Source organism: Tinamus guttatus, unplaced genomic scaffold (assembly GCF_059628265.1).
Source record: "Tinamus guttatus ecotype Peru unplaced genomic scaffold, ASM5962826v1 Tinamus_guttatus_pri_ptg000116l, whole genome shotgun sequence".
In the NCBI taxonomy this organism is placed as follows: Eukaryota; Metazoa; Chordata; class Aves; order Tinamiformes; family Tinamidae; genus Tinamus; species Tinamus guttatus.
The window spans coordinates 2,457,017-2,480,034 of record NW_028288650.1 but is presented as its reverse complement, the minus strand read 5'-3'; the positions used below and the strand labels follow the sequence as shown (position 1 = coordinate 2,480,034).

General features: G+C 47.2%; 2 protein-coding genes across 2 annotated transcripts in view; one reads left to right on the top strand and one right to left on the bottom strand.

Annotated features, from left to right (window-relative positions):
- The first annotated feature begins 940 nt into the window (after nucleotides 1–940).
- LOC148595334 (uncharacterized) lies at nucleotides 941–12,057 on the top strand. The gene is made up of 8 exons (XM_088521323.1): nucleotides 941–1,161; nucleotides 2,030–2,213; nucleotides 2,961–6,212; nucleotides 6,536–6,706; nucleotides 6,955–7,127; nucleotides 7,473–7,590; nucleotides 10,020–10,241; nucleotides 11,980–12,057. The coding sequence occupies exons 1-8, from the start codon at nucleotides 956–958 to the stop codon at nucleotides 12,055–12,057; spliced, it is 4,404 nt and encodes a 1,467-aa protein (XP_088377449.1). The 5' UTR covers nucleotides 941–955.
- Nucleotides 12,058–13,656: 1,599 nt separating this feature from the next.
- Nucleotides 13,657–23,018, bottom strand: part of ZC3H6 (zinc finger CCCH-type containing 6) — a 31,501-nt gene continuing 22,139 nt past the window's right edge. Inside the window, exons 6-12 of the mRNA XM_010224378.2 lie at nucleotides 21,580–21,696; nucleotides 20,145–20,256; nucleotides 19,134–19,243; nucleotides 18,527–18,780; nucleotides 17,341–17,861; nucleotides 16,824–17,060; nucleotides 13,657–16,073 (exon numbers count right to left, since the gene is read on the bottom strand). Of these exons, the coding sequence (XP_010222680.2) occupies nucleotides 14,572–16,073; nucleotides 16,824–17,060; nucleotides 17,341–17,861; nucleotides 18,527–18,780; nucleotides 19,134–19,243; nucleotides 20,145–20,256; nucleotides 21,580–21,696 (2,853 nt within the window). The 3' untranslated portion in view covers nucleotides 13,657–14,571. The remainder of the gene's footprint in view (nucleotides 16,074–16,823; nucleotides 17,061–17,340; nucleotides 17,862–18,526; nucleotides 18,781–19,133; nucleotides 19,244–20,144; nucleotides 20,257–21,579; nucleotides 21,697–23,018) is intronic.

Sequence of the window (23,018 nt, the reverse complement as noted above, 5' to 3'; positions counted from 1 at the left end):
TTTTGGCAGCCCTAGCACTACTGCCACCCATATTCATGCAACAGTGCAGCAGGAAAGCAAGAAGGAGGCCCAGCCACTCCAAGGGCAAAGCCGCCTGTGACCGGTGTTCCCAGAGGGGATAAATGGGCTTTGGAGCCTTTGCAAGGTGCCGAAACCTGTGCAAGATTCTTTTAAAAGAACCGTCCGTGCAGGGAGAGCCTCAGAGCCTTCCCAATTACTGCCCATCCCAAAGTGCCCCGGGATGTTTCCTCTCTCTGGCAAGCTCCCCTCCTCTGTTCTTGCTGCCGAGCCTTCCTGCCCTTGGAAAATACCCGAGTGTGCCCAGCCAGGCTGGAGCAACCCTACCAGCAAAGGGTGGGAAAAAATACACATTTTTGGTTTAAACCAGTTTATATTTTTTTTAATATAAGCTTTATACCTGCTACCTCTTCTCCCCGTGCCCCAGCAGCGGCGGCTCGGGGCAGGACGCGGGTGCAATGGACTCTTCTTTCCCCGTTTCATTTTCCCAAGCGTCCGCGTCGGAGATCGGGTTACGGCAACCGATCCGCGATGCAGGATGACGCTCGTGTCCCTGCCAGACGCTTACGGATCCGTGCGGAGAAGCAGCGGAGCAGGTTGGTGAAGCAGAGAAGCAGGTTGGTGCATGCAGGGAGCTGCGGAGCTGCTGGTGGAGGCGTGCGGATACAGTCGTCGTTCTTGGGCCGTGGCACCCGGCGAGGCGCAGGGCTCTGCAGAGCTGCTGCATCCGTGCAAAGCCGGGGCGGGTTTGGGATCCACTGACCTCATTGCAGGGCTGGAAGCAACTCAATCCAGCAGCGTTTCCAGTGTTCTTGGGGCATTCGAGGTCGGAACCTGCTGTGCACATCCGAGGCTGCCGTTAAAGCTGATTACTGCTAACGTTGCAAAGGATCCCAAGTAATCCCAGGGTTTATTTCCTCTTTCCAGGCAGGACGTGATGGAGCTTTTCAATCTTTACAACCTTGTGACGACGACAGAGAGCAAAACCGCGGAGAGGATCCTTCAGCCCATGTGTGCACAGCTCTGTCATCTCCTTGTAGCCCTGGAATGGGACGGCGGCGTTTGCCCGGCCTTTCCCGATTTAGGGGAGAATGCAGAAAAATTAGCCAGCGCCACTGAAGAACTCGCTTCTGATGCAAGAAGGTAGTTTTGTGGGGTGCCTCCGAGCAGATCTGGGGGCCAGGAAACCACCTCGGGCCTGGGAGGCTTTTGGAGAGCGTGGAGCCCATGTCGCTCCCTGTTTGCACCCCACTGATGGGGTGGAAACGTGGCAGGGGGCAGGAGACAGGTCCTCCTTGTGTCCCCCACGCACCCGCCATGCTGGGGAGTCCTCTCTTCTGCCCAGCATCCAGCTACCAAGGTCGGGACCTTGGTCGGAATCCATGGATGCAGGAATTCTTCCTCCAGTGGGAAGGAGCGAAGAGTTGCCCAAATTCTTCCCCAGGACACGTTGGTATTCCTAGAGTTTGTTCCTCCTCGGTATTGGGTCCACTCGGGTTATTTTTATATGGTTTAAACAGCTTATTTGCTACCACTTCTTTCTGACTGGCTCACAAGCTTAATTACATAAGGATGTCCTAAATCTCTTAGTCCTCCTCAAGTACGCACTGATTTCTGTTGGGGCGAAACCTTGCAGCTGCACAAAGCAAGACCCAAATAAGCAATATTTGACCCAAACACACCTCAAAGTAATAATCATCCAATTTACTAAATGTTTGGGTAAACTTACTGATTTTTAATGGAAGTTTCAGTAAATTTGAGCTCAAAATCACAGGATGGGCAATGGCTACTGAGTAATGACCAAGCAGGGTCCTGGCTCATTACTGTGATAACGCCTGAGTTCTGTCACTAGCACTTGGCCAAACTGGCTGGGCCACAGGGCTATAGGATCTCCCCTGGGCCCCCATCAAATGCAGCACGGGGGGACAGCAGAGCTGGGTGTCCTTGTCCCTGTCACCCACGGCTGGTGCTGGGGATGGCGGAGAGCGGTGACCGGTGGCTTCCCTTCCAGGCTGGCTCAGGAGTCTGGGGACGAGGTGTTGGAGGAGGACACGCGTCCTGCAGCCACGTCGCTCGTCCTGGCGGGGCGGTGGGCGCTGCTGGCAGCCCAAAAGCTCCTGGTGCAGCCCGACGTCCCCAGCCACAGGGAGGAGCTGGCCGCGTCCGCGCGGAGGGTCTTGGTGGACACGGTGAAGGTAACGGGAGAGGAGGCAGCAACGGAGGAGGCTGGGCTGGAGCTGCAGCCCCGGGAGGCCTCGGAGCTCCCCCGTGTCAGGACGTGGCTTGGGGGAAGCTCCGATGGAGCAAGACTTGTTTTGCAGAGCAAAACACACCCCCTCTCATCTGTATAATTGCTGCAGTGTTACACACTGGGCTGCTTGTCCAGCCTTGGCCAAGGTGCGTCCTTGCAACCATGATGCTTAGAGCATGCCAGGCTGCACTAGAAATAATTCCCTCCCAGCAAGCAGCAATTCTTCCCTTCTGTTCTCACTTCTAAGACCTTATCTGGGTGCTGTGTCCAGTTTGGAGCCCTCTCAGCTCAAGACAGATGTGGACAACCCGAAGCGAGTTTAGCAGAGGCCACCAAGATGGTTGGGGCTGGAGCAGCCGGTGTAGGAGGAGAGGCTGAGGGAGCTGCGACTGTTGGGGACATTAAGGCAACGGGGACATTGAGCTGCTGTCTGCAACTACCTAGTTGGGAGGTTGTGAAGGAAATGGAGCCAGACTCTTCTTGGAGGTGCCCAGCTCTCCTCACAGACATGGGGAACCCCAGTGTGCAGCAGCCAGCTGTGCTGTGCTGTTTGGAGACCTCAGCTGGGTTCCACAAGGCAGTGCTTTGTGATGACCTGGGCTATGGAAAGAGGTGTGCAAGGGGAGAAAAGGTGAACGGTGATGCTTGACCTCCAGCCACTCTGACACTTCTTTTCTGCTGTGCTGGTTAGATCCTCCAGATCGAAGATGCTGCCAAGACAAGAAGGATAATTCAGGCTGCCAATTGGCTTTTGGAGTGTCTGAGCGCGCTGCACGATGCAGAGGACGTGCCAGGAATGCTGTCTGCTTTCCAGGTCTTTTCTGAGTCCTTGCTTCTGCTGAATGATCTGACAGGAAGGTGCCTCCAGGAGCTCAGAGCTTCTCCTCGACAGAGGAGTCTGGCCCAGACACTTCAGCTCCTTCAAAGGTGTGTTCCTTTGCTCCATACAGCCAAGCGCAGTGAGCTTGAACACCCCTGTGACCAACAAATAAGTCTCTCCAAAGATTATGCTTTCCAGCTAATGGAGAGGACCATCAGAGAGCTCATCTCCCTGCTCCGTGACGATATGGGCAGCAAGGAGCGACAGGACAGACCTGGGATCTTCTCCGAGCGCGTGAGCCGGCTGCTGGCTCTGCTGTCTTGCCCAGACTCAGTGCATCGCTCCGGCGGCGAGTTCCGAACGCACGTGGAGATGGTGGTTTTCTACTGCGTGCTTCTAGCAGGCTTATCCAGCCCAGATACAAAGATGGATCTGGTAAAACATTGCAGGGTTCTCCTACAGCTGAGCAAGAACATCTGCAGCCGAGTAAGCCAGGAGGAGGGACAGCCAGGGCAAAACTGGGGAGAAAACAGCTTGGAAGAGGACTGTCGTACCATGAGAAAGGAGGTGGAGAACCTCAACCATACGGTGGTCGCAGCTACTCTGTGCCAAATCCTCAACACGTTCTTTGAAGCTAAAGAGCCCCTGAGGCAGTTGGTTGAAGGTGCCCTCAGCCTCGCTGGTCAGGGGTGTTTTACAGCAGGAGCTGGAGCGTTTTTAAAGATGCTTCAGCCCCTCACAGCCACCTTTTTCACACACGTGCAGCAAATGCTCATGGTGGCAGACATTGCTGTGGCCAGATGCACCAAGCCCCAAACTGCTAGAGAAATCAGAGGCCATGTGGAGTACCTAAAGAGGCTCCTTGCCAGCCTCCCTCCCCTGCTCACAGAAATGAGCAGAAACGTAGCCCAGGTTAGTGCTGCTGAACAGCTGAAGTCCTTGTATCAAGCATGGGCAGGGACAACAGAAAGTCTCCTGCTGTGCTTTGAGGAGACGGTCGTCAGGCATGAATTTCTCCAGGTTTCCATCCAGCAAATGGCTAAGCAGAGGGAATGGTGTGAAAAAGCCTTGGAAAGTCAGGACCTTCAGCAGTTTTCTTGGCACGCGACGATCCTCACCAATTGGGCTCAGTGGGTAGTTGAAGCTACTACCAGGTATGTGGACAGAACCACAGATCCCATTTTCAGGAATGGCTTGCTGGTTTGGATTGAGCAATTGGGAAGCTCCATTGCTGAGCTGAAAACAGTCCTAGCTCTCTGTCCAGAGAGACTGTCGTGCCTCCAAGCCAGGCATATCTTTATAAAGACAGTGAAGTGCCTGATAGATACTTCTTACCGCGTCCAAGATGGGCTGGATGGATCCAACCACCCAGATATCCTCAGCCCTCTTCGGGAACAAGTGCGAAGGGCTAAGGTTGTAGAGGAGCCTGAACTCAGCCCATCATGTGCTGGGCTAAAAAGCATTGCTGATGAGACTGCATTGCGAGAAGACACCTTGAGTTGTCCATCTTCAGGAGCAGCTAACCTACACCCAGATGTTGTTCCAAGGCAGGCAGATATCCACCCCGTCGTTGCAACGCTCCTGGCAGCAGCAAGAGCTCATGATGTGGCGGCTGTCAATGCTGCTTGCTCTGCTTTGTTGGAACTCTCCGATTGCTGTATCCAAGCATCAAAGGAAGCTTTGCCTGTGGTGGAGTCTCCTGTGATGGACACACTAGGGCAGTTCAAGGATATCGAATTGCTGACACGACGTGTTATCAGTTTGGCCAAGGAAACAGCCTCAAGGCAGTTTGGTGGCCCATGCAGACTTCTCCAGATGGCACTCAAACTCTCCGAAAGAATCTGTGAGACCAAAGAGTGCCTGGCAGCAACAGCAGGCTCTTGGTATGGTCTGTCTCAGCAAGTCTTTCACTTCATCTTGTCTGCTGACTTTCTGAGCAGCAAACAGGCTTTGGATGAGCCTATGATGGCTTTAGCAGGAATTGTTCACTTAGCAGGTGACATCGCAAGCATGGCCTGCAGTAATGGAAATGACGTTGCCACCGGCATCTGGGAGAGCTTTCTGCAGGTCCGGGTGAAATTTTCGCGTGCTCAGACGAACACCAAGGCGTTGCTTGAGCAAGCAGCGTCCCTTGAGGGCTCTGGTGGGGTGGGAGAGGCCACCCTGGAGCTGCGCTGTGTCCTGTGGGCTGTCAGCATGCGCGTGCTGCTGAGCGCTGCCGATGGGTTCATCGGCCGAGACCTGCTGCTCCTGCGGGAGCTGAGGAACGCTGTGGAGCACGGGCTTTGCTTGGGGAGCGTCTTGGCTGCTGTGTCCGAGAACGCGCTGAGGCTGCAGGAGGCTGCCAGGCTCTCTTATTTGTCCTGCCCTGGAGACTGTGGCTGCAGTGAGATCCTAGTGCTCAGGGAAGAGATAAGGGTGCTCATGGAGGCGTTGCTGGATGCCTCCAGGACCCTGTCGGTCTCTTGGCTATCTACAGCCAGCTTGTTCATCCGCTTTGAGCTCCTGCAGAGAGACTTAGCCCTCAGGGCCAAGGCACTACTGCTGCACCTCGAGAAGGTCAATATTGAATACTTACAGGTCATGCGAGATGTCTTTGGGCCAGTCCTCTCCCCTATCTCTCAAGATGACAGAGCGAGGAGCAAAGAGATCTTTGAAGAGAAGGCAGATCGGCTAATGGCCAATGTTGAGTGGGTCCAAAGCACCCTCCAAGATGTTCTGGAGGCTCCTGCTCAGCTGCAGTCACAGGCCAGCCTGCTCTCCATGGCAAACCACCTCCAAGCTGTCACCTCTGATGCAGTGGGCAGCGCCAGGAAGATCTTTCAAAGTCCACAGGACAAAGAGTGTCTTTGCCTGGAGATCTTTGTCTGGGACTGGTCAGCGAAGGCACACTACCTCGTAACGCAGCTTCAGGCTCTTCAGGGCATCAACGGACACGTCTCGGAGCTCGTGAGATGGTGCTTACAGAGCGTGGGAGACCAGTGCCCTCCAAGGCAATGCAACAGCTTATCTAAGCTCTTTCCAGGCCAAGACTTTGGTGCTCCAAGCCACACTGAACTGTCAGAAGCTTGCCCAAGGAGGAGTGAAGAGTCATGTGGAGCTGCCAGGGATACATGCAAAAGGGTACAGTAGGTTTTTCCTCATCATTTCTTGCTGCAGGATGATGATGAGGGCTGTCAGTCATTCCTGTTACAGAATCCTAGAATGGTTGAGATTGGAAGGGACCTCTGAAGATCATCCAGACCAACCCTCTTTGTACCAGCAGGGTTGCGTAGAGCACGTGGCACTGGTTGGGAGGGCAGAGCAGTCCCAGCAAGGTGGCAGGTAGCTGTCCCATTCCCTTTACTCACCAAAATCTGCTTCGGGAGCATGCGGGCAGAGACACCTCAGCATTGCTGCATCTGCATGTTGCAGACCTTAACTCTGTAGCGTTATTGTCTTGGCAGCCACAGAACGGTCCTCCCAGTGTCTTCCCTGTCAGGAGGCCCAAGGAACCCACAGGAGAAGACGGCGACGTGTGGCAGGGTGGCTCCAGCGGGATGTCTCAGGTCACCAAGGACATGGCAGCGAGGATGCTTCACATGACACAATTTCTGAAGAAGAAAGGCCCCATCACGGTACAGTTTGTTTCCTCCCTGCAGCTGAGCACTTTAGTATATACAAAGAACATATGTTTCCTCATGAGGGTGGTCAAACCCAGCGTCAGGGGTCCAGAGTGCCTATGGGGTCTCCATCCTCTGAGATATCCACACCTGGCTGGACACGGCCCTGTGCAGCTTCATAGAGGTCCATCCTGTGGGAAAGGTGGCTGTACAAACATGTCTTTTCTTCTTCTCTCCCTAAACGCATTTCTGTTTTGTTTTAGACCAAGGAACAGTTTGTTGCCTGTGCAAAGCAAATTGCTTCTGACGGGCAGGTGATTGCTAAATTTGGCCGCGTCATTGCAACGTGCTGCCTTGACAAGCGATGCTCCACAGAGCTGCTGAGCGCTGCTGAGCAGACCCACACCATCAGCAGCCAGCTCGCCATCGTGGCCAGGTGAGTCGCTGGGGAAAAGGTCCATCTTCCCCAGGGCTAATGGCCGTACAAGAAGGCTTCCCTTCTCAGAAGGCCACCTGATGAAGGGGGTCTCCAGAACTTCTTGTTGCATCTGGTTGTGACCATAAGGGGTCACTTACAATGCAGAAGGATCTTGTTCCTCTTCCTGTTGTCATAAATAGCCCTTTTCCTCCCTAATTTGCCTGTCTCTATTTCCCCTTTGCTCTACAGCCAGAAACCTGCTCTCATAGTGCAGTGCAATCTCTTTTGGCTTCGGAGTACCTGGACACATGGAGAGGCCCATGGAGCGAGTCTTCCAGTAAGATACTTTAAAATGTCTTTCAGGGTAAAAGCAGTCACTGCAGAGAGCAAGTCTTCTTCTGAGCTTCTTGTGAGGAACGCGCAGAACCTGACTCAGGCCGTTTCACGTGTTCTAACGGCCGCTGAGGCAGCATGTGTCAAAGTAAGTAATGGTGAGCACATCAAATACGTTTTGCTGGGTGAGTCCACTTCATATGGAGACCCTACAGCCAAGACTGTTTATGGGCAGGTGGGAGACAGCCCATGTGGGACCTCCACGGGCTCCAGCTGGATATATTGCTTGTGTTGCTGATTTTCTGGGAGCACAAACTGGCAGATGCAGTCTCCCATGGAGGTGATATTAGTTTGTTACAGTTGATGTGCTCAGCCAAAGCTCATCGCTTTCCCACTTAGCCTTCATGGTTAAGCTTCTGGCTTTACTGGCTGGATGGATGAGGGGAAAACCGTGGATGTTGTCTACCTTGACTTCAGCAAGGCTTTCGACACCATCTCCCATAACGTCCTCAAGGGGAAGCTCAGGAAATGTGGGTTAGATGAGTGGACAATGAGGTGGATTGAGACCTGGCTGGATGGCAGAGCCAAGAGGGTGGTGATAAATGGGGCCAAGTCTGGTTGGAGGCCTGTGGCCAGTGGTGTCCACAGGGGTCAGTCCTGGGCCCGGTGCTCTTCAACTTGTTCATCAATGACTTGGATGAAAGCACAGAGGGGACCCTGAGCGAGTTTGCAGATGACACCAGCCTGGGAGGAGTGGCCGACACTCCCGAGGATTGTGCTGCCATTCAGAAGGACCTGGACAGGATGGAGAGGTGGGCAGAGACCAACCTCAGGATGTTCAACAAGGACAACTGCATGGTCCTGCACCTGGGCAGGAATAACCCCAGGTACCAGTTCGGATTAGGGGCTGATCTGCTGGAAAGCAGCTCCATGGAGAGGGGTTTGGGAGTCCTGGTTGACAACAAGTTAACCATGAGGCAGCAAGGTGTCCTCATGGTCAAGAAGGTCAATGGGATTCTGGCCTGCATCAGGAGGAGCGTTGCCAGCAGGGCTAGGGAGGGGATCCTGCCCCTCTGCTCAGCTCTGGGGAGGCACCTGGAGTATTGGGGGCAGCTCTGGGCTCCTCAGGAGAAGAGGGTCCAGCGCAGAGCCATAAAGATGATTAAGGGACTGAAGCATCTATCATCTGAGGAAAGACTAAGTGAGCTGGGCCTGGTTAGTCTGGAGAAGAAAAGATTGAGAAGGGATCTGATCAACATGTACAAATACCTGAGGGGAGAATATAAAGAAGATGGGGCCAAACTCTTCTCGGTCATGTCCAGTGACAGGACAAGGAGTAATGGGCACAAGCTGAAACGCAGGAGGTTCCATCTCCTTGTGAGGAAGAACTTCCTTCCTGTGAAGGTGCCAGAGCCAGAGCCCTGGCACAGGCTGCCCAGAGAGGCTGTGGAGGCTCCTTCTCTGGAGATCTTCCAACTCGCCTGGATGCCGCCCTGTGCTCTGGGTGTCCCTGCTGGAGCAGGGGGCTGGACTGGATGATCTCCAGAGGTCCCTTCCAACCTCAACCATCCTGGGATTCCGTGATTCTTACTATGATGTTTCTGCTTTATGCCTTTCAGTCTTGTTTTCAAAACCCACTACGTATCTTTACAAACATTGAATCTGCTCTGTCACTGTTCCTGGCTCTGGGCTCCAGCTGGTTCATCTCCCATTCAGTGATGCCATTTTTGCATAGGCGGGGAACATCTTATTGGAGACCTTTATCTGGAAACAGTCCCTATCAGTCTTAGTCTTTACATTGGCTCAGCTGAGCTTTGATCAAACCCTCTGAGAGCTTCCCCAGCAGCTGCCAATGATGGCAGACAAATCCAACTGCAAATAGTTTGAGAGAGCAGACTTGATCTGAAAGCACTCAGAAAACAAACTCAGATACAACCAGCATCTGGAATAATACAGTTATTTATATGTGCCTTAACCTCCTATATAACCCTGTAGATTTTGCTGAGCTCCAGCATGTCCTTTTGAAAGATACCCCATTTTGCTTGGAATCTTATTTGGTGGCTGATCAGGCACAAGCACGGGAAAACCCTTTCTGTGGTTAACTGTCTCTGCTGTTTAAAAACATGCTATTTATATAAATTGCTGAGCTGCTGATGGCAGCTTCAAGTAACTAGTCATTCTTTTGTCTTGCCTGTCTGGATTACAGAGTCCTTTATGACCACATTTCTTCCCTTTGGAAAATTATGGGCCTCCTTGTCAAGGAACTAACTACATGACATTCCTATTGTGTCTTTATAAGCATTTTTTTTTCGCCCCAGACCATAAGTGAGCTCCTTTTGCCTTTCTGGGTGTCCAGTTTTTCCTCAACACTGAAGAGGTTGAAGACTCTTTAGTGCTAAAAGCTGCTTTTTTGGGGACAGTCTGATTTTGCAGTTTACTGCCCTGCAGGCCATGCTGATTTCACACATATTGATACACTCAGACTTTTGGATCATTGAGGCATTTTAAACCATACAAAGATATTTTAAGAACATACAATACCTTAAGGAGTCCATGCATTTTGTTTCTTTTTAATAGGGTTTGCGACAGCCCCCAGCTGACTCTGAAGAGGCAGAAGTAGCTGCTTTTTGCGTTGAATGGAGAAAAAAACTGTCGAGGCATAGGGCCAAGGAGTCTTTAAACTCAGACAGGGATGAATTAGGGCTCCGCAAGACTCAGGCAAGGCCTGAACCCACCCTCATAGCTATGGTTCAAGAACGCTCACCTCAGAACAAGAACGTCATCGGGCATCCAAAAGCTGTTGGAGGACATATGACAGCCCCAAGATTAGGGGACGCTTCTGCTAGCGGTGAATTGCTTTGGTAGGACATGACACGGAGTCACAGAGGACACCGGACCTGGGGAAGGGCCTTTGGAGGAGCTGTAAGACCCAGCAAAAGGAAAAACAGAGAGTTCCCACTTCAGTGAAATACCAGTACTTTCTGATCTTCAATACCTGGCATGGGGCTCCTTCTGAAACTGTAGTTGGGGGGCTGTAATGAAGAGGTTCAAACCCTTTGGAATCCACCAGGAGGAGCTACGTGGGAATGACATTGTAATATGAATATATGCACAGCCCTGAGCATATGCCTCACTTCTAAGAGTGATCACACGGCAGGAATACGGGCATCAGGGGCTCACCACGCTGAGGATAAGAAAAATGCAGGCGGTTCTGAACTGGCTAGGGTAAGAACATGCTGGGCAGTCCTGTACAGAAGTCAGGGAAGAAGTGGCAGATGGAAAAGTGCTGGTGTTTCTGGGTGTAGACCAAGAACCTCAAGGATGTCCCTGTAATAGAAATCTACTGCAAGTCTCGGAGGTGTAGAAGGGCTTTTCTGAGACACACCATGCTAAGCTGAGATCCTCAGACTGTTGCACTTGAGGTGGTTTATGGACTCTTATGAATATTCCTCATTGTGAGGTTTGAAGGTTTCATTGAGAACATGTTGCCCTGAAAACATGACTAGGAAGAAAACAGCCTAATTAAAACCAGAAACTTAACTTTTCTCAAAACCTCATGGGAAACCGAATAGCTTTTAAGGGGCAGCCTGTCTGGGGCAAGTAGCTGGTTCCTCGTTCTGGTGAAGGTGACAGCACCGAGGACGGACGTCCTCAGAAGATGCTAAACCCACCAGTTTCAAAGACCGCCTCAGAAAAGCTGCAAGTGAGGAGCGATTAGATAGATGGCCTAAAAGAATTTAAGATTTAGAAAGGAGCAAAGATCCAGCTAGAAGATAACGCGCAGGCATTACCTGAGCTGCACTGAGAGACCCAGTTTCTTCAGCTCAGGACATTTGAGATCATGGGGATAGGGACCAGTAACGGGCAAACACTGAGGTAAAAACCTAGTCTGCTTAGCCAAACACATATTTAATGCAACCCTTCCCGTTACTTGTGGAGACTTTCCATGCTGGGAGGCAGAGGGAGAGCAGCGGAGCCGGGGCTCAAGGGCAGACAGGAACTGAGAGGGTAACACAGACAAAGAGGCTCCAAAAACAGCTGCAGGAAAGAACTGAATGAAAAGAAAGACTAAGGGAGAGAGCTACTGACTTTGGAAATCTAACAGGAATGTCATTAAAGATGCTCTACCTTGCAAGAATGAATTGATTTAATTTCCAATAGATTCATATTAGAGCCCTCTCATGGCAGAAAAATAATAGAGCAGGTTGCCTGGAGAGTCTAGAAATCTCTGTAGGGGCATTTTTAGCATAAGGCAGCAAACACAGGTGCTCATCTAGGAATACTCGCTCCTGATGCCCAGAGGGCAGGTAAGCCCAGAGGTGTTCATTTTAGCCCCCATTCCACTTAAATAAAAGCTCTTCCGTATCTCTAGGGTTAGCAAGAGCGAGGAACCTTAGTGTTTTATCTGCTGTTCCCGACTCAGCAGATCCCACAGCTTCCGGAGAAATGGGACTTTTTTCCCCCGAGATCTGAACTTCTAAGACACGAGGGCAGAGTAAAACGCACAGTGCTGACGCTCACCCACCTTGAAATGCAGCCTGATGGAGAAACGGGGACGGGCGAGACCGGCCGCTCCTGCTCCTTCGACCCTCGTTTCACCACCTCCGCGACGTGAGTTTGGGCACTGGAAGGGACCGGTGCTCCGTGCCCTGCGGAAGACACAATCATTCTGCAGCTGGAGCCTGCTCGAGCTGAGGGCAGTAGGGCAGGACTGGCCACGCTCCCACCTTCCTGACCCGTCTGCCCTGTTCAGACACCCCTCAACACCTTCCCCGTTGGCCAGTTGGGTATTTCAGCAGCGAGGAACAACCTCCACCTTCCCAAGAGTGCGGGGGCAGCGGGGGCACCTCAGGATGGGCAGAAACCAGCGGAGAGCAGATCGGGGAGCAGGGACACATGGAGGATCTGCACGGGGGCCCCAGGCGCCCGCGCTGCCGTGGAGGAAGGACACAACAGACCGCAGCGCCCAGCCGGCCTCTCGCCCGTTGCATTTCCTCCTTACCTTCTCCATCTTCTTCTCCAAAATCAAGATCTACGTACATTAAAGACACTAACACAGAAGGGGGGCTTTGGGCTTAGAAACTATCACTGGGGTCTCCCCTACCAGAGCACAACCCCAAAGCTCGTCAGTAACTTAGGCATTTCAGCTCTATGTGCTTTGTAAGGATTCCCAACAGTGGAGAATCCTTCCCTTGGATAACTTGCTTCAGTAGTGTCCTCACGGCCCTGGAGTGGTCGTGACTTCAGGTTAGGGCTGCCCATCCTACAAGTGTGGATTTTGCTTTCCGTATCTAAATGTGAAAACCTGCATTTGGCCGCTCAGAACTCACGTCTTCTTTTTGTTCCCCAGGATATCCATCTATTTTTTCCAGCTGTCTTGGTTTCTTGATAAAACCCTTAAAACCCTAACTTTAACCTAACCCTTTAAACCTAACTCAAGCCGATAGCCTGAAGTTGTCAAGTCAAGAATTAGGCAGCAATCATAGGAAAAAACATTAGGGAAAAGTCATAACGCTATTACAAAGTCTCTCCTGATAAATTATGAAGGCAAACGGGGATACAATCGCCTTTAGCAATGCCTCCTCCAGCCTGTTTCGCAGCAGCAGAATTTATCCAATTGCCTCAGCTCTTCTGAGCGTTACTGCTGCTCTCGCGGGCACGAGACCCAACCAGAGGGTCTGGGACACAGCTGGAAACGCTACCTGGGCCAAGGAAACAGAAGGGAAAGGAAGAAACTGAACAGAAAGGAGCCATCCAAGTGGGCGGGAAGCAGAGGACGACGGAGCAGGCTGCAAATTTTTATTTTAAATGTAGCAAGCTAGGCATAACTACATTTCCCGGGAGTAAAAAGCAAGCCAAAAGGCAAAACAGGAATGCTGTAAGGACAGTTGTGCTCCAGGCATGCAGCAACTTGGAAAATTAAAGAACATGCATGACATTTCTCACAATGACATTAACTGTAAGATGAGAACAGCGATGGCTCTCTCCAAACCAGCAGTCTGGTCAGGAAACCACTCGCCAAGCTGCAGGTCCTTGGGGATTTAACACAAATTTAATTAAAAGAAACCACCGTAATCTGACTGCCAAGTGGTATTAGCAGCTGGCTGCTCTAAAACACATCCAAGCACCTTCATTTCTGTTTCATACCTCTTGTCACTTCTCCAGGCCAAGGGAACCAGCTGTAAACGTGTCAACATCACAGTCACTACCAGACTTTAACTGTACCCTTTTTAATTTTTTTGTTAAAAATGTCATAAAGACACAATGAATACAAGTACTGCAGTTACATCAATACAAAAAAGCAATACAAATTAAGCAGCTGAATACAAAAATACATTGAAATACATGAACACCACAATGTAACTTATAGCACTAATCAGAATTGTGTATGCGTGGAAAAAAAATTAAATAAAAACCTTTTTTTTTGTATTAGACAGCTTAGGTATTCTCCACTTTAACAGTAACTTTCTTCTAGTTATGTACTGCACAATTTCTTCTATATACAGTATAGAATAAAATACTTTTGAAAGATATGACATTTGTACTCCTCAATATGTGATATAGGTATCTTTTACGCTAAGAATATTGACTGCATGAATAAAAACCAATGTCTTACATCAACTGATCGGAAAAGTAGGATCAACATTTTCCTTTTAAATCATTTAGGTATATTTCAGTTAGTAGGTTTGGCTTGATGCATCAGACAATCCTTGTCAAACAGTGTCTCTCACAGTAATGTACATAATATTGCTTGTGTCTATACAATCATACAAATGTGGCAATCATATCTAAATGTTGTTTATGAAAGAGACAGCTCACACATATACAGGTCTTCAGACTTTCTTAATGACTTATTTACAATGAAAGTGCTTTTATCAGCTCTAACACGATACATTTTTTTTTCTACATGTCAATTATTAGTCTCCCTGAAATTGGAAAAGTATTATATAGAAAATACCACAGCTTTGCAAACACTATAGCATACTGTATAACTGCATGTGGTTCTGAGATTAGCAGCTGAAAAGTGTTGATAATTATAATTTAAAAATAAATAAAGCAAGGAGGTAAACCAGTTACAAAACAGCAGAAAACTGCAATATTCACAACAGTAAAAAGACAAAATCAATTGCTAACAAAATGGTGAAGCGGTTGGATCAAAAGTCTTGAAAACATCTTTTAAGGACTTATCATCGGATTCCCCGTTGGGGTCGTTTTCCTGGCTTTGATTCACCTGTCCAGGCGGTCTAACCTGCCTTGGATCACTGTACTGGGGTCTGATTAAGCCCGACAGAGCTTGGATGGGGAGATTATGCACTGCGGGGGCAGCGCTGGAGTGTTTAGCCTGAGATTTCCCGGTGCTGTTGGCCTTATCTGAAGCGGTTTCTGCTGATCCTTCTGGGTTTTTTTCTGCGTTAGAGGCAGCCTTCTGCAGCACTGAATCTTCGGAGAGACTGGCCTCATTTTTACCAGAATTTTTCAAAATACTTTTTTTCTGATTCTCTCCATTCTCCCCTGAATTAGCCGGCGCCGTGTCCAGCGACGAGCCGGGATCTCTCGGGTCGTACAAACTAATACCGCTAAGAATTGATCCTGGGCTTCCCAGTTTGACACCGCTCGATGACAGCTTGGGTGCGTAGGGAGGCAGAGCATCCGGGTCGGCTTTGGAAGCCGCAGCTTCCGAGGACTGCGAGGAGCTGGCAGCAGATCTGGAGAGGCGGGGGTCAAACTTTGCAGGGTGCGAGTCCTTGGCGAGTCCATGATGTGCGTCTGTGCTAGACAGTCTGTGGAGTCTGGGATCGACGTTTTTTTGCAAGCGAGGGTCTCCTAATTTGCTCGAGCTACTGGCATGCGAGTCTGCGGGCTGATCCAAATAGCCACTCCTGCCCGTTAAGTTACTCTTTGCTTTCGCAGCTAGTCTGGGGTCAGCTGGCATCGCGTTTGGATGGGGATCGTTTTTTAAATTCCGCAGTTTGTTAAGTCTCTGGTCAGCAATGAGTGGAGGAAGAGGTAAGTTAATCGAAGAGACCGGGTCAGGTTTAGGCAAAGGTATTGGGAGCAAGTCTTCAGGAGCCCATACAATGTGTTTAGCAAAGTTGGGTTTCATCAGGGTAACATCCATTTTAATGTGGCTGAACTGCCTCAGTTGAGAGCGAGGATCCCTTAGTGTCACACCAGGCAAAGGCTCCAAGGGTATCAGGAAAGCTCGCTCCCTCAATTCTCTTTCCGAATCCTCTTCGTCATCATCCAGCCCTTTTTGCTTCACTTTAACGCCCGCGTGCGCGTGATGCAAATCCAGCTTTGCTGCCCCAAGGGACGAGCTGGCATGGCCACCCTCACTCGCCTTCAACATCCTGGGGTCTCGCGCGAGCCGCGGGTCCAAGGACGCCGATTCCGGAGGCTTCCTGGGGTTGGACCTTGGAGAGGCCCTAAGTCTTGGGTCAGCAGCCTGGGGTCCTGTGCCTTTTTCTTTTGCCAGCCTTGGGTCGGTAGGAATACCAAGCATATGCTGCTCTGCGGAATGCTGTTGCCGACTCCTAAAATTTTCACTTTGTTTCTTTAAAGTTTTCAGTATGGATTTAACACTGCTCCCCTCTTCCTCTTCACTACTGGAGTACCAGTTTACATTGTCATCTAAAAAAAAAAAAAAAGAATATATATGTGTGTATATATATATATATATATATCTGAATGAAACATCATTTGTATATATATAAATATATTCAAGCAAATGATCACTGGGAAATGAGCCAAAACATGCATTGCTATAAATGAGTAACATCTCAAAAAAATTGAATCTAGATCTGGTATTAAGTCCTAGTTCACTGCATTATAACAACCTTGGATTAAAGAAAATTGGTTTAAATGAAGTACTGAAATAACAACAACAACACTACTGAATTCACACACAGTTTCCTCAGTGCTAGGTGTGTCATGTAAATATTCAAGAAAAGGCAGTGGCAGGATGAAGTTACGAGGAGGCTGCTAAGAGGAACGTTTTTCTGTTATGCTGCTTTGCGAAAGCCCTTCGGTGGGAGCAGCAGTCACTCCAGAGCACTGGGGAGAACTGTTCGGTTAGGGGAGGTAGCTCTGGTTCTGTGGGAAGCCCTAGGTTTTCCAGGGCTGCATCTCTGGATCTCGCTCATCACTCGAGCAGAGTTACACTGGCAGGATCACTGTAGTCATTTGACACAGCAAATCCCTTTTGGTTCCATGAGAGATGCACTTTGGTCACAGGACCAAAACATTTCCAGGAGCAGCAGGGCACAGGCCAAGGGACAAGCACATTATCTGACCGATTCTGATCTGCAGATTGAACAGATTTGTTCTAGGCTAATATGTGCTCAATAGGAATGTTTCAAATCATAACAAAATTAACTTTACCTTCTTCTTTGCTCATTGCCCTCTGACCCTGGCTGCTGAGGGAGTCTCCATCCTCCTGATGCTTTTGACTAAGTCTTGCATAAAGGGCTTTCTGCATCGCCGGGAGGAAATCTGGCACATTCATGGCTGGTTTATGGCCCATTTTGCCCATGCAGTCTGACTCGCTTCCACCCGCGTGCGCCTCTTGAGCCATCAGGTGAGCCTGATGATCTGCAAATTCGCCGTGCCATGTCCCATCTGCAGCACCAAAACAACTTGTTAGCTGACATCCTCTATTAGCTTTCACAGCACAGGAGTTATGACATAAAACACTTAAACCAAACCAAAATTAACCTGAATTATATTACACATGATTAGCACCAGCTGAAAAAAACTATACAAATTGAAGACATTTCAGGAGAAATGGCTTTTTTTTCTCCCATATCCTCTCAGTGCTCAGCTTTGGGGACACAACGCCTTAACACCCCACAACTACAAAGCATCACGTGAAGGAACAACTGCTTTGAAAAGTGCTTACCACCAGAGTTATTAGTTGGCTGGAAGTTGTGTACGGCTTGATGAGAATAATAATTGTCATAGAAGTCTGCTGGGTTCTGAATAGGCTCATAATTCATATTCGGCTGCCTTTCCCCAGGCATTTGCTGATACTGTGGCCCTGGAGGACAATGATTATCCCTTGGCATATTCACCATATGTCCTTGAACTCCTGGGGCGTTGTAAGACCCACCAAGGCCTGGTGGGGTGAGAGGTGGACCACCTTGCTGTGCTTGCATAGGCATCCCGGCCTGGTTCTGTGGCCCTAGGAAGCCTGGTGGCACACCCTGCATGGGGGGACTGTGTGGCATCGCGGGGCCTTGAGGGCCACCACACGGGTGATGTCCAGGAGAACCGGGGTGCATCGGAGGGCCGTTGTGTCCTTGGGACATGCCGGGGCCTGGCCCTGGGCTCGAACCTGGATTGTACATATGCTGGGAATGGGGGTCATTCCCCTGAAACGGTGGTCTTGGCGGGGATGAGCTGTTATAGAAGGATGGTGGCCTGTAGGCAAAAAAAAAAAAAAATTAGAAAAAGCATTAAATTTTGCACTTACACAGATCAACAGCATGTTACCTATCTCCTCCTCCTCCTCTTACAGATGCCTATTCAAACTTACCTGATCAAGACTTCCAGAGAAGTCTGAAAGAAGCAAAATGATTTTCAGCAGTAATAACTGCCTACATTACAAATACATCACAACATATCTTGTTATCTAGAACTTGTCTACATAACTTGTCTAAAAGCAGGACGCATTTTTTTCACTATTGGTACATGGGAAAACTGAGTATCTGTTGAAATTAATAATTTTGAACATCTCCAGGCCAGCAACCTTCCTGAGGAGTTGCCACTGGCTTCAGTCAAGAAAAAGTTAACCCTAAAAGACTCCAGAAGGAGAATGACCTTTGTTCAACTGCAAAGAGATAGGCAAGACAGGCACACAGCCAAAACCAGAACTAAGGGCCTGAGTTCCTGGAAGCTCAAGACTCAAACAGCTGTGTTCCATGGAAAGCATTTAGTAAGTAAATAATTACAATAACCAATATATGACACATCATTAACTTTGCAATATACTCCAGAAGCATATGCTTTTCACGGAAATGCTGCTAACTGTTCAAATCACCATGTTTCTTTTTATAAAGGACTCTACAGAAAATACTAAAACCTACTTTTTTCCAATTTTGTGCGCTAAATCCACTGTCGGCTTCACAACTATTTCAAAGAGGGATGGGATTTTCTTATAGTCTCCTGAAGGATCTTGAAAGTTTTCTATATCAGACTCAGAAAACGGATATTGCTCAGGTGGGGTGGGCAGAAGCCCCACGCCAGGCGGTGGCTTTGGCAGAGGAACTATGCCACGTTTCCTAAGTTCTTCCAGTTCCTTTTCATCTTCATTTTGTGGTTCCTCCTCATTATTCAAAACCTAGAACAAAGAAATGTAGAACACCCTTTATTAAATCTGCAGTGCATCCAGTTCGACTTAGTCTTGCTTTTTTTCATTTGAATGTAATTATCTGTTACAATACTGCTAGCTACTGATACCAAATTCAGCTGAAATAGAAATCTATCATTACTTTTGTCCTATAGCACGTTGACTCAACGGCCAGGGAAACAAATTATTTTTTATAATCAGGAAAGTACAATTTTCTAAAGGTCTGTTTCTGTTGACCAGGAATTTCAGGTGAGTCGTTTTGAGCGACTTCCTTCCCCAGGCTCACATGGAAACTTCCAGCCCAACATTTCAGAAACAGATCTCATTTACAGAGCACAAATTACCTTATCCAACAACTCCTTCGTTTCCGCAGTCAGGGGAGCATGAGAAAATTTGCACTTATCTCCTTGATAGCACTTTGCTCCTGTATGGTAGAACTTGCAAGGGAATTCATGTAAGCAATCTATTAAGGATTCTCAGCAAAGGCTCATCTGTGGTTTGCATTATTTGGCAAATTTACAGAATTTATCTTTCAGCTATCCTTCAGCTCTTCCTTAGCACAAATCACTCCAAAGCAATGCCTTAAGAATTTTGTAAGCTAATAACCATCTTACCTCTCAGTTTCATTAAACATTCTACTAACAGCTACATTACCATGACCTTTAGATTATTTTTGACTTGATCCTAATATTGTCATTAAGTTGTTGATGGTCTCAACTGCAAAATAGATCACACTTGCTTTAATGCTTTACAAGAAAGAACAGACCAGGGTTTAAAAACATATATATATACACATATATATATATGCACATACCATACTAACTTGAAGCCTTTTAATACCTAAAATGATATATTTGCATAATATAACATTTATAAATGTTATATTATTCTCTTTTCTAGAATATTCATCAGGAAAAAAAATACTACAGCAAATCTACCTATTCTTTGGTATAGTCTCTTAAAAATGAAATAATCACCATTTACACTTCATTTAATGAAATAATGACCATCTCCATCATGTACATCAGTTAACAGTAAATATCAACTTTCAGTTTGGACTTTAGATTTATTTACTTATAATTAAAGCTGATCGATCTTAGTAGTTTTAACTACATACAAAAGAAGAACACCAGTGAAGCAGCACACAAAAGAAGAAAAACAATAATGAAAAAAGAGATTTTGTGAAAATTTGCCTTGAGAGCACATTCTGCTCAATAAAATTAAGGGATGAACTATACGTAAGAATATTTGCTCACTGCAGGCAAGACTGGAACAGAATAGTAAAGGAAGGTCAAGTTATGTTAAAATAAGAAGTGATAAGTTTTAATTCAATCTTAGCTTTTGTTAAAGGATATTGTGCAAATAAATGCAGTTCTCTCCTTTGGTGCAGTAACCCTGTATGTAGAACTTGCAGATTTCCTTCTTCTTTTCTATTTCTGCATCATGATCAAATTTACACTGTTCTCCCTATAAATGAGAAAACAACAGAAACGTTATGAACCTGAAATGTGAAATAACCATTCCATACTGAAGGAAAAACATCCTCCTGAGTTGGATTTAAACTTTTTATCTTTGTTAACACAGAACTATATCCTAAGCATGTCCTTGAAAAACTACAAATTGGGGCCTGGCCATAGAGAAACAGTTCCTGAATCTGTATTCGAAAGAATTTATGCTGATGGTCCACAGAAAACAAGCTCGTCTTATAGCAAGTAGTTCTCTTTTTTGTGTCCACTTAGAAAACTGCATTTAAAAATGCATTAAATACAACTGTTATTGAAATTACATTCCCATATAACCAACTGCTGCAATTGATCAGAAAACATGATTGTGGTTTAAGGGAATGAGAGAAAACTGAAAGAGTCCCAAGTATTAGACTCTTTGACATAGGAAGAATAAAGTCCAAACAATATGATGTTTTATACCAACTGTATCATCTTACATATTAGAATTAGTTTGTTGGTTAAGTTTTACAATCTTTGTAATTACTTTCAGGAAAAAGAAAAACACACAAAGTGCTCTTACAGCTATTTGTTTTAAAACTGAAGGTGGCAGCAAATACTCATCTTACTGAACATAACGGACGTTAACACTAAAATATATAAAGTCATCAACACATGCATTTCTTTCAACTTCCCCTCGTTTGGGAAAAGCATACTAATTTTTACTTTTACTTTCACCATCTGAAAAAGAAACAGAAAATGATCTATCACTAAATACACAGAGAAACTAAAAATAAACGATGCACTTGCTTGTCAAGAAGCATGGAGTTTTTTCTTAATTGTGTTTCATAACTGACTGGACTATTTGGACATCAGATCTCCAAAGCAACAACAAAATTGTTATGCAAGAGCAGACTGTCTTGCTGGGGTTTTTGCTTGACAGTTGACTGCTCTAAATCGTGGTCTCTTCTTTCTGCTGCCTTCCATTTGTTGGATGAAGGAAGATGACTTCAAGTCTTTTGCTCTCCCAACTCCACTTTTACTTAGAGATGAATAATTCTGCATCATTAAGTGATTTTTTTCAATGCTTCAAGATTAATAGCACCACGTAACAACAAATAAACTCATATTCAGAAATGATTGCCTACTTACAGATTCCATACTTTCAGCTTTTGATGTACTTTTAAAATTGATATATTGTCAATTTAATTCAATACTGTGCACACTAATAAGCACACATCATTTTAATATAATTTAGCATACTTTTAAATGCATAAAATAAAGGGATATTCTTACACAAGCACTTCTGCTGGCAAAGAACAGACCAACAGGCACAGTGCATAATTACCTTAATACACCTCCCTTCAAGGAAATATTTACAAATTTGTTTGCCTTTATGCTCCACTGTATGCTGATTTATGAATTCCTGACTCATATTAACCCATTTCTTCATTGGCTTGCCGTCCTGTAAGAAAAAAGAAAGAACATTCTATTAATGCTTATTTTTGCAGCTGTAAAAATATTATTATACCCACATCTTAAAGGCAAATACCCACACTTTTTCTTAGCTTTTTTAACGCTGGACCTTATACTTTAAGAAATGTAACCAAAGCAGAAACTTCTTACAATGCAACGGGCACAAATTATCCAACAGAAAGCTCCAGCATCCTTTACCCTGGCCCGAACCCTTCCTCAGCATCCACCTTCCCCCGGCCTTCCTGCCTCAAAGGCAGAGCAGGCCTCGACACTTGGGACACAACTGCTGCTCCACGTGACAAATGGGAAGATTTTAGGCACCTGCTTGAGAGGAGCAAGTCTGGGCCACTGTGAGAAGCAACTTTGGTGCTGCAGCTCCTGCTGGCACTGACCTGGGTCCTCAGGGAAGCCTAGAACTAAGAGCTTAGGCTCCTGTCTGTCTTTACAGCTCCTTCACGTGTCCACTGTCACCAAACCCATGTTCCACACATATCCATGCTACCACCATGCACGTTGCTAATTTCAAACCAATTAATTTACTCATTATTATTTATCTGTAATTGGATAGTTAGAAGCATTGCCTGTAGCAGAGTCAGAAGGTGAACTTTGATCATCAGATTTCCATATTTATCTTCACCACAAGGCCATACTTTGCCAATTCTTTCCCTCTACATGCCTCTCATGTAAAGGTGACATCCATATTACCTGTGCTCTTTTTTTTTTCCCCACCAGCAGAAAAACAACTTGTTTGCTTACAATATATGAAGCAAAGCAGAGATGAAGCACAATTCAGTCATGATCCAGGTATATAAAATTAATTATATACCTGGTGAGGGCAAAGAATTCTTCACTCCTGTGATTTGATTCCCTCCTGGCATCTGTACTTAAGATAAGCTACAGAAACCGATGCAAACTTATTAAACTAAAGACAGAGGCAGCTGAGAGCCTGACCATGGCAGCCTCTACATGGTTACTAAGCTTGCACTGCAAATGGGAATTGGAAAAGAGGAGTTAAGTGAGCAGCCTGTGCAGAATGGGTGTCTGGGATGGGTCTTGAGGGGCCTGTCTGAGCTAGCCAAATCACCAAGCTGGAAATGCCTCTCCAGGATCAGTCAAGATACATTTGCTATCTGAATACGTGGAAACTGAGGAAACCTCGGCACTACAGACAATCTGGAATCTAACACTTGATCCTCGTCAAGGTTAACGCAAACATCACGTTAACATCACATTCTGGGCTGCAGAATTCCTTATTTCAGCTTTTTGTTTTGCTGCCTGCAGCTGCCTCCCCGTCTCCACCCAGCCCCACAA

What these genes read in the sequence shown, in the direction of transcription:
- LOC148595334 (XM_088521323.1), top strand. Translation starts at nt 956, where the DNA reads ATGGAGCTTTTCAATCTTTACAACCTTGTGACGACGACAGAGAGCAAA. An exon ending in CTCGCTTCTGATGCAAGAAG is followed by an intron (nt 1,162 to 2,029) that starts GTAGTTTTGTGG and finishes CTTCCCTTCCAG; the next exon opens with GCTGGCTCAGGAGTCTGGGG. An exon ending in TCATCGGGCATCCAAAAGCT is followed by an intron (nt 10,242 to 11,979) that starts GTTGGAGGACAT and finishes CTTGAAATGCAG; the next exon opens with CCTGATGGAGAAACGGGGAC.